The sequence below is a fragment of the Panicum virgatum genome, chromosome 9N, assembly GCF_016808335.1.
Source record: "Panicum virgatum strain AP13 chromosome 9N, P.virgatum_v5, whole genome shotgun sequence".
Classification (NCBI taxonomy): Eukaryota; Viridiplantae; Streptophyta; class Magnoliopsida; order Poales; family Poaceae; genus Panicum; species Panicum virgatum.
The window spans coordinates 44,939,670-44,950,423 of record NC_053153.1 but is presented as its reverse complement, the minus strand read 5'-3'; the positions used below and the strand labels follow the sequence as shown (position 1 = coordinate 44,950,423).

The 10,754-nt window shown below is 45.1% G+C and overlaps 2 protein-coding genes across 3 annotated transcripts; both read right to left on the bottom strand.

The window, feature by feature from the left end:
* Positions 1-399: 399 nt before the first annotated feature.
* Positions 400-3,748, bottom strand: LOC120692229. The gene is made up of 2 exons (XM_039975489.1): positions 3,104-3,748; positions 400-3,021 (listed from the first exon to the last, which is right to left on the bottom strand). The coding sequence occupies exons 1-2, from the start codon at positions 3,320-3,322 to the stop codon at positions 2,830-2,832; spliced, it is 411 nt and encodes a 136-aa protein (XP_039831423.1). The 5' UTR covers positions 3,323-3,748; the 3' UTR covers positions 400-2,829.
* Positions 3,749-5,488: 1,740 nt separating this feature from the next.
* Positions 5,489-10,190, bottom strand: LOC120693503 (26S proteasome non-ATPase regulatory subunit 4 homolog). 2 transcript variants are annotated; one of them, XM_039976947.1, is made up of 10 exons: positions 9,931-10,190; positions 9,701-9,814; positions 9,459-9,564; positions 8,354-8,471; positions 8,070-8,279; positions 7,729-7,993; positions 7,027-7,126; positions 6,578-6,675; positions 6,435-6,512; positions 5,489-5,895 (listed from the first exon to the last, which is right to left on the bottom strand). In XM_039976947.1, exons 1-10 carry the CDS (start codon positions 9,940-9,942, stop codon positions 5,800-5,802), a joined length of 1,197 nt encoding a protein of 398 aa, XP_039832881.1. In that variant the 5' UTR covers positions 9,943-10,190; the 3' UTR covers positions 5,489-5,799. The 2 variants fall into 2 exon arrangements, with proteins under 2 accessions (XP_039832881.1, XP_039832880.1); XM_039976946.1 differs by having other exon boundaries at positions 8,354-8,477; positions 9,931-10,156.
* Positions 10,191-10,754: the final 564 nt, after the last annotated feature.

Genomic DNA, 10,754 nt, shown 5'->3' with positions numbered 1-10,754 from the left:
AACACTCCGTAAAACATAGGATGTTACAGTCTTCCCCCTCACAAGAATTTTTTTTAAAAAAACCCATATTAACATGGAATTATAAAAAATGAGGCATATGCTTAATTAGGACCCTTCAAGTTAAGACACATGCATGCATAAATTGGTATTTATTATGGTTATTAGGACCAAAAATATGATCAAGGGCACTTGCCTTCCTCAAAGTCCTCCAGCTGCTTAGAGTCTTCAAAGCCTTTGTCTTGAGGAACCTCGAACGTACACCATTCATCGCATCACATAAGTACATAAAAGCAACCAAGAACAATAAATAAAAATAGTACACCAAACAGTACATAAAAGCAACCAAGAACAATAAATAAAAATAGTACACCAAACAGTAGAAACAGAACAAAACAAATATATAAAATTATTTTACTCATCACAAGGATCAGGTGAGTACAGGAATCAACTAAATCAGAGTTAAAACAAAGAATTTACTGCTAAAACAAGGTTCCAAGGATTATCTGCAAAGAATTTGAACTTATATGGATTAGATCTAAAGAAAACAAAGTTTAAAATAAAATTAAACTTAGTTTTCAAAAAAAACTTAAAATTTAGGGTTTAGATCGAATGAAACTGATTTACGCTCACCTAAACCTAAACCATGCTGTCAATGTCTCGAACCCCGAGTAAACAGACTCCAACATGAGGATTTAGTCGACTGAGCTACCCTCACATGTGATAAAGCCCAGCCAATGTGTATTTCATCTCCGAACATAACTAGGAATAGTATGTGTTTACTAAGCCTATGTTACGATTGGGCTGCCTATTCATTTTTTTCAAACACAAATAAAGTACTAAATTGGTATTGGGCTGGGCTGATTTTTTGCAGCCTTGTTTACCCATGCTCCTCGGCCTTAGTGGATCCATGGGCTAGGTTTAGCCCAGTAGGTTTGGACCGCGCCAAATTTGACCATGACTAATTCAAACTATGGAATAATTAGGATATATTATGCTCTTTTTATCACTAGCAGAGACGCACGTGTTAAAAGAAAAGAGAGAAAAGTCCATTTTGTCCCCCTAATTTGTCGCCAATTTTTTTAAAATATATATTTTTGACTCCAAAACCAGACATTATACACCCTTATCTCCTCAAAACCTGGCAATCTACTATTACGAATTACTTTCCAGCAAATGCCGTTGGGAGCGTGCAGAGTTTGGCCCTAATTTAATAAAACAAAGAACAAAGATGGAGGTCAGCGATCTCGACGGTAGTTAGCAAAACAAAAAACAAACATCGCTAGACAAATCCTTGGACGCCATGGAGAAAACATGCACCATGGCCAAGGTGCAACGGGGGAGGGGGTGGCATCCTCACCGCTGATTTAATGAATCCAAGATCAAAGATGAAGGTCGGCACTTGCCTGGGGCAGTCGGCCATCGCGACGACAGCATGTTGCAGTGGGCGCTCGCGAAGGCGGCCCGGTGATAGTGTGATGGCTATCCACGAGCCAATCTCGGTCGAGCGTGGGAGCGGCGCACCTGACGGAGCACAAAAGTCCTCAATCAACCAGCGCACAACACAAATGGAAGGTTTGGCACTCAATCAACCAGCGCACAACACAAAAGGAAGATAAAACAAAAGAGGGTTAATCAGCTCACAACAATAAGGAAATAAAACGAGAGATTTTAGGATGTCTTACCAAAAATTATGGTTGCCTCATCTCTATACAATGGAAAGTAACAAGTGGGTGCAAAGATGGGTAGGTAAAAGTGTTTGGTGTAAAATGTATTAGGATTTTGGTGGAAATATTTTCCTTCTATCAATTTCGTGGGTCTACACCTTTTTTCGTCAAACCTTTGGGCTGACAAGTAGGACCTCCGTGAAGGGTACGGTGGGCCTAATCTTGATGAAAAAGGGTTTCAATTGTTTCAACTTTTATAGTATAGACTAGAACAGTGCTTGTGCGTTACTACGATTAATATAAATTTTACTCAGATCTACATGAGATCATAAATTTTGTGCTCTTTTAACTTAGTGTATAAGGCGCACTATGACTGTACGAGGTATTAATTGTCCGAAATCCTATTTGGATTTGGATTGATTTGTGTAAATTTATAAATTTAAAATATTTCTAAAAAATATATTTATAATGGATCTCAAAATGTGCAGGAGAATATGAGCAATCTAGCCGCATTAACTGTTCCTGAATTGGATATTCGATTGTCGAATTATTGGAATAAAAGGAAAAAGAAGCATGTTTTTTTAGGGTGGACGGGGGAGAGCATCTCCACCTGATTCATTTTAGGGAAATTTGTCTACAGAACACTCTTAAAGCGTGATTTTATGCGTTGCACATTCTACTCCCTGAATTAGTCTGCAGCACACCTTGAGTGGAAAATTTTGTGTGTGGCACATTGACTCCATTAAACAACTCATTTTCAATCTGAATGGTGAAAGAATATGACCTGAAAAGACTAAAATACCCCATGTATTTCCTCCACCGGGACCTTATCCTTTCGATTCCTTATCCATTCACGGTGGAGGAGCAAAACCTGGGGCTGGGGCTGGGACGGCCGCCGCCGCCGCCTCGGAGCGCACGGGGCACGGTGTTCTCCGGCGTGGTCTCGTCGTCCACGAGCTCGCAGCGGATGGCCGGGTCCACCTCCTCGCCGCGGAGCTCAGGGGAGCAGCTGTGGTCGGCTCGCGCGGCCGGCACAGGGGAGCGGCGCCGGTCGGCGTGCGGGAGCACCGGCGGTCGGCGCGCGGGAGCAGATCCGGGGTGCGGCGGCTCCACCTCCGGCGGCGGCCTCGGCGGCTCCACTTCCGGCGGCTGCGGCAACGGGACTTCAGGGTTGGACGGCATGGTCGGGATCTCCGGCGCCGATGTGCAGCACCGCGCGGGGAGTGGCGGCGGTCGGCGCCATGGCCTGCGCCATAAGGGACGTGTAGGCGGACGCCGCGCCGTCCCCCAGCGCCGGCTCGAACGACGCCGCCACGCGCCCCAGCTCGCCGATGTAGCACTCCTGCCGGCTCTCCAGCTGCAGGCGATTCGCCATGGCTTTCCTTTTTTTTGTAACCAGCAAATTACAATGGAACGCAAGAACTGTAACAGCATATTACCTCGCTGAGCAGGCCGAGGAGCTTGGCCTGGATCCCGTCGCCGTTGTTCATGGCCGCGCGACGCGCCGCCCGGTGGTGACCGCCGGCATCGAGCCGCTCCTGCTTGTCTGTGGCCGCCTCCTCGTCGCCCGCGCCAGCCGCCAGGTCGGCCATGCGCACCACCTCACCCAGCTGCTCCTGCGCCGGCTTCAGGTACTGGGAGCCGCGCAGGACGGACATCGTGGCCGGCGCTGGTGCGATGACACAGGAGCAGCGGCGGTCGTCGGTGGCCGGGCCGACAGGCCCGAGAGTCAGGAGCAGCGGGCTGGCGCCGTTCGACGATGAGCCATCGTCCTCCTGACGGCGGTGGTCGTCGCAACGGCAGCACTGCTCAAGCCGGAAAGGCGAAGAGAGAAGAAGAGAGGTGAGGAAGACGACGACAACAGCGAAGGGCAAAAAGTCCTATTATCTAACCTCACAGTTGATAATGAATAGTTTATGGGATACAATGTGCGATAGACCAAATAGTGCTTTGGTGGTGTGCGAGAAACTAAATCGACTTTGACAGTATGTTCTACACAAAATCATGCTTTCGCAGTGTCCTGTGGACAAATTTCCCTTCATTTTATTATGGCTCATAGGCCCACATAATAACCAAAGTTTTACACTATTTGCCTAGCATAAGGTAATTCAGGGGCGGACCCAGGGCCCGGTGACCCTGGGCACCGGCCCGGGATCCCATGGAATGGTGCAAGAAAATCTTGGTTTGAAGCTAATTTAGATCAGCAACTCATAGCTGTAATAACATGTTCTAGGGAAGAGGGAAGGAAGAGTTGTCATGACTGCCATGATTTTTGCCCGGGCTCCATTTATTCCCTGGGTCCGCCACTGAGGTAATTTGTGGTATAACTGCATGTAACAACATATTCTAGCTCAATGACTCAAACGTGGCACAACTGATTAAAGAACTACAACTCATGACAACACCTCGAAACCCGACCAAGAGAAGGAGGGGTAGAATCACAGCGACGACGCAGCCAAAGAGGTGAACGGTGCCACGTCATCATCGAGGCTAGCTAGATTCAGGCAAGGCTTTCACCTGTGACTCCACCGATCATGTACCTTATTGCATGAGCCCTCAGCAGCTCGCGCGTTGCATCAAGGCACACCACCATTGATCTTGCCGTGCCCAGGCCGCACCCTGCTGCTTATTCCATGGTGATTCGCGCAAGCAGCAGGCACAACGTCTTGAGTTATAGTCATGGTGCCGCCTCAGGAAAGGAGCAGCACGCCAATGCCGAGTAGAGAGCGCCCTCGGGCCGTCGAGGTTTCACGAAGATCTCCATTGTTGTCCTGCCGCGCCACGACAGCCTCTTCAGAGGGGCACCGACATGCCGGCTGCATGCAGCAGCCGCACAACTGCGTCAGCCACCCCTCCGACCAGACGGCGTAACATGCTGCTTGAATCCTTTGATTCGCATGAGCAACAAGGCATAGCGCCACCAATGGTTGCCGCCTACTACCTTGCGCGACCGCGACCATTGTCCGTCAATCCACAGCCGTAGCGCCGTCGGAGGCTGAGCAGGAGCCCCAGCGTAGATCCGGCCGGCGTAGTGCCGAATCCAGCCACAGCCGACCTGCAGCTCGGGAAGCCACGTCAGCCGCCGGCAGGGGCGACTCGACCGGGGTGCCCCCGACCTTGCCGGCGCGGTTGAGAAGGGGGCGCACCGCTTTGTTTACTTTGGTCAGGCTGGTGGCGTCCGTGTGTGAGAAAAGAGCCAACGAGAGGAAGGAGCATCATGCATGGGTGAAAGTAACATGTGCTGATCTTTTTACCGTGGATGCTATTGTATCACCATGGGCGTGGGGTATGAGGACCGTGTATGTTATGTCAATAGGATTTATGGCTGAAGGCGACTTAGGAAACGGAAAACGATACGAACACGATCACGATTTTCTATTTTCCTTTACTCGGCACAACAGAGGGATTGATAGTGTCACGTGACGATGGGCAGAATTTACGAAGGATTCGCACGGTGCTACAAATAAAATTGGTATAAATATCGAATACATATGGTTGTCCGTATGTTAATTTATGGAGATCTACGTGATCGAATCATGGACGAGGGCTGATCCAGCGACTTGATACGGAATGGATTAAGGTTCATATGTCAATAATACAAGACGGACCAAACTAAAATTTAGATGGACCAAACTAAAAAATTAGGTGTGGAAACCTTACTCGCTTTAAAAATAAGTATAGGTATAGATATACTTCAATAACTTGCAAACACAGAGTCCTAATGCTGCATCTCGCATAACAGTTTATATTCATGGTAACATTGTTCTCCAGCGGCGACACAATGAGAATTCAGACAGGTCAGACATCCAAAGGACACAACAATGTAATGTAACTTCTCTGCCAAGAGACTACTATCTGCTCCATCAGTGGTCATGGTCAACCTCAACAAACAGTCGGATCCAGTACACAACATTCCTTTGATCAATGTTCGAGAATGCTAAGTGAAACTGTGAAAGCTGACGGTAAAGCTACCACCACACCATCTCAAAGCTGGATCCACTGCCCACTATATACTGAGAAGAAAAGCCCCCGAAATCATCGGGCACATACTTACAGTTGCACAGCAGAGCTGCACAGGCACGATGGAGAGTTTCAGTTGAATTTAACACTGGAGGATGCAAAGGGGTGCAGCTAACTATTGACTCTTGTCACCCGCAGGTTCATCTTTCTTCTCCTCATCCTCACGCTTCTTGTGTTGCTTCTTTTTATGCTTCTTGCGTTGCTTCTTTGCCTGCACCAATTGAAGCAGACATGTCATCGTTCCATCACCAAGATTTTAGGTACACCATGACAGGAGCATGCAGATTATATAGTGAACAGATATACTAATGGCGATGCACAAGAAACATATTTTTTTGGTCAAGAAAGAAAAAGAACAAGCATACTATAGGAACGAAACAGTCTAGAATGCATAAGAGTTTAGCTAGAGATAGAGAGTAATAATCCTTTTCTATCGAGTAATGTCAAACAAAAATCTTATGGGCACTCGGTTATGATTTCGTGTTACTCATACAGAAGCAAACTGCCGTCAAAACTTTAGTGTATTAGCTAAAAAATCACAATTGTTTAAAGATCACCTACTACACTACTATTGAAAAAAAATGCAAACTACGTTATTTGTGGAGCTGAATCTAAGAATGCAGCAAAGAGATATTGAGATCCATAAATGAATTTTCAGAAAAGAGGTGTGCACCAAAAGTGCATGATATCACTTGTTTCTCATCAAGGTTGACAACAAGCTGAGCCCCTTATAAGAAAAGAAAAACATACCTCACTCGGGCCAATCAATAAATCATGCCATTCACGCAGATCCTTGTTAGATATATCGTTAAGGTCGATACCAGGAAGCTGAAAAAAAATTGTGAGAAGTGTTTATTGGTAGAATAAGCATAATATCAAGTCCCAGGCCTCACTGCATAAGTGACAGATTGCACAAATGGTTGATCCCCAAACACTTCACTCATGTCAGACAGACTGCCAGTTTCTTCTTCTTGAACAGACGTCTGAAGAACTGCATGGCACAGAACATGAGAAAACTTAAGCTAATCACTGAGGAAATCTGAATATCAAGGTGCATTATTTGTACACATATTTCAAGGATAATCTTGACAAAGTAATTTGCTTTTCGGTAGTAGACAGTAGTGGAATTCACCTTTCAGGGAAAAAAAACAAAACAGTGGAACTCTGTTTTGTATAAGTTGGTTAACCACTGTAGCATGGATAAGGGCATTGACTTATGTAACTACTATTTCCAAATAATTGCAAGCTTTGATCATAGATTTTGTTCACAAATCCTTTTAATCACTCGATGATGGTAAACTATGAAGATATAGATAGATGTTGTAGTAACCCAACTACTGACCTAATTCCACCTCATCTGCACCTAACAGTCGCAAAGTTCCATGGTTACCATCTTCTATCAACATCGCATAAGCTTGTTGCAATAGCTGATCCTCCTCACCCTGTATTACAGCAATACTATAAATTTTCCACATAACCAACTATAAGAAGAAACAATGTCCTTAATCATTCAAATCGTGTTGAAAGGATGGGCATCCTCAAATCCAACCAGTCTAAAAGAAATATACAGAACTTCAGGTATAACAAAAAGAAAAGCAGACTACGAGCATATGAATTCCACATTTTCAGTTCTAATGCTTTAGACTGATAACACAGAATGGACATAGCTTACCGTATAAAAGCTTAATGAAGCATTTATATTAACAATGCGAAGATCAATTAACAACTTTTTTGAGAAATATGCCACATTATTTTAACATAGCTTTGACCTGTCAGTTCTTATCTATTCTAACAGGATTGCAAAGAATTCTTATCCAATGGATATTCAGCAAATAGTCTGGATACATGAAGTCATTGAACAAAAGTAACGAGTCTTTCCATCGCAAATCTAACGAACACTGAAATAACCACACATAGCAGAAAAGTCTATTCTGGTGGCCTGAACTTTGATCAAAGGCAGAGAATACCATCTGGTTGAGGTGGTCTTACAGTGGATAGTTTTACAGAAGTATAGATTGCATTAGCTGAATGATACTAAGCATACCGTCTGCAGATTTCTCTTGTCTTCAGTATATTGGTTTGGTTCAGATTCTGCGTCAGCCATAACAATGTCATCATTCAAGGTCAAAGATTGGCATGTGCTTTTAGTTTCAGAGGATTCTTCTGCAGCATCTTCTTGCCTAGCTCTCTCTTCTTCTATAAAGACCTGAAATGCTAGTGCCAGCTCTGGGTCTACATTTGGGTCCACACCAAATTCAAAACCTGCTGCAGCAATAACACTTTCTTGGTCTTCTGCTAATATTGGTGAACTGCAGGAGGACAGAGCTATTAGCGATAAGATGCTTCTGCATCAGGTTAGAACCTAATAACATAATACATACTTACCAGAGGATGACATTAGAAAGGAAATCTTCTCCTGGAAGGACATGAATGATATGACTGTTGCCACCACTACTCACTGCAGCAACAAGAGCTTCTAGTTTCTCAGGTTTTTCACCTTCAGACTCACCGAAGTCAACAACATCAAGAGCAACATTGTTCTTCTTCAGCTTTTTCCCGATTGCCTCTAGCACATCCCTATCATCTATTACTGGGCTGCAAGGGAGAAATATAGAAATCAAATAATGAAGTATGATCAGTAAAACAGCACTGAAGTAATCAGACTATACCTGCCAACAAAAACAATTATTCTCTGCTGCTGCTGCTGCTTGTTCTGCCGATTCTCAAGTGCAAGTTGGGCGACCTGGATAGCAACAGTCAAGTTTGCTTCCCCACCAATTTGCAGCCCTGAACCTAAAAATAGACTCTTCAGTCCATTATAACATGGTGGAAGCAAATTTTCCATAAGTAGCATTTTGAACAATCACTTAGGCGCAGACAAGAAGATAAAAAAATATAATTCCTAGAAAGTTGTATTATCTGGTATCTACAGGGTGACAAGATGATCCCAGAATCTCGTAATTAGAGGTGCAAATGGGTGCCCCATAGGGTATCCATTGCCCCTCTTTAGTTCAAAAAATTGTACTAGTTTCACAAAATGAGCTCTTACTTTGGAAAACTAGTACAAACTTTTGAACTAAAGAGGGGTGCTGGATACCTTTAGGGGCACCTATTTGCACCCGTACTCGTAATTCCCTTTATGTTAAACATATAACACAGAAATACTCCCTGGATGCTGAAGTACTTACATATTATCAGACTCTAATAGTTTTCCTAAAACATAACTGGAAAATAAATGACTGATGAAGGTGCGCATTTCAGACATTGTCAATGTACAAATTACAAATAAAAGACTATGCCAGATTGTAATGAAATGGTATCCACTAACTAGGTTAGCAAGTCAACCAAATTCAGCAATTGCAGTGTTAATATGTAAGGGTCTGCAAAGTGAGGATCACTAGATACGTGATGGAAGCGAGTCCTCTAACTGAACGCAGGGTGCTCATGATGCTTAATTTTCAGTACTCAACTATAACTGCTACACAGATGGACAACACAGAATACATTTCCATGTTGTACAAGCAGCATTGCAACGATATTCACACGGTAACACCTCTTGCAGTTTCTTACAACATAAATTCTGGAGACATCAGCTAATTGGCTAACGTTTATAACTAGCACTGTTGGTACATATCGAACATGGAGTCACATTACGCCATACAACTTGAATTATTTGATGATTGCGCATCGAGCAACCATGTGCACTTTGGGATTTATCGAATGACATGTTTATACAGCAAATTAACTCAGGTGGCTAGCGGGGATTTCGCGTACCGTGCATGCGTGCGAGGACTTTGCCGATATCGCTGGTGGGCGTGACGATCACGCTGACGCCCCTGCCCGCCATGGCCAGCACCCCCACCGAACTCTCCCGGTTCGCCTGAGCGGACCAAATCCACCGCCCCCGAAACAAACCCGTCAGACGCCGCACCCGAAAAGGCCAAAACCCTAGCGAACAACAGAGTAACAGCCTGTGGCGGCGACACGCACGCGCGGGCAAGGGAGAGAAGCGAGACCTGCAGCTTGGCGTTGCAGATGATGGCCACGGCGTCAGACTGCTGCGCGAACCGCGATGGGCAGTAGTCCCCGTTCCGCATCCACTCCGAGTTGTCCACGCAGATCATCGTCGCCTGCGATTGCATTCGGAACACAACCGAAACCGTCAGGAACGGTCAAAAATCGCTGGGCGTCAGCAGAATGGGGCAGGATGGGGGCTCGAGCAGGATGGGTGGGGAGGCGTACTGACCTCGAGCACCATGGCGGCGGCGGCGGAAGAAGGGGAGCGGCCGGCGAGGCGGTCTAGTGGGTTGTGGGTTCTCGGAGACGAGCGATGGTGTTGCGACGGAAGCGCGACGGAGGGAGGATGGAGGTTGTACAGGGTGCCTTCTCGGAGACGGTTGGCGAGGCCGCGGTGGGGCGAGAGAAGGTTTTGTTGCGGATGGGCACCGCCGCGTACTGCGCGCGTGCTTCTCCACCGGATCAGCAACCTGCGGGCTGCGGCGCTACCATGGTCCGACCAACACATTTGAAGGAAATCACATTTGGGCCCTGTTTAGTTCCCGTAAACGTAAAATTTTGCGAATGAGTCTTGCTAATTTAAAATACTAAATGAAGTCTATTTATAAAACTTTTTTCATGGATGAGCTGTAAATCGCGAGACGATTCTAATGAGCCTACTCAATCTATGATTTGCAACAGTTATGCTACAGTAACCATCCTATTTTTTTATTGATTAATCATGAATTAATTAGCATCATTAGATTCGTCTCGCGATTTATAACTCATCTGTGCAAAAAGTTTTACAAATAGACTTCATTTAGTACTTTAAATTACCGAGATTCATTTGCAAAAAAAATTTACGTTTACACCCCATCGGATCTAAACAGGGCCCAAGGCAAATTCCATTTGTCCCTTTCGTCTGATCTCATCAGTTGATATGTGCGACCTACGACCTACCTGTCAGTGCACGATATTTATTTTTCGTTTTATTTTTTTCTTAACCAATAGAGATATATGTGCCACATGCAAGTGTTTTCAAATTCAAAATATAGTAAAAAAATTATAAATTAA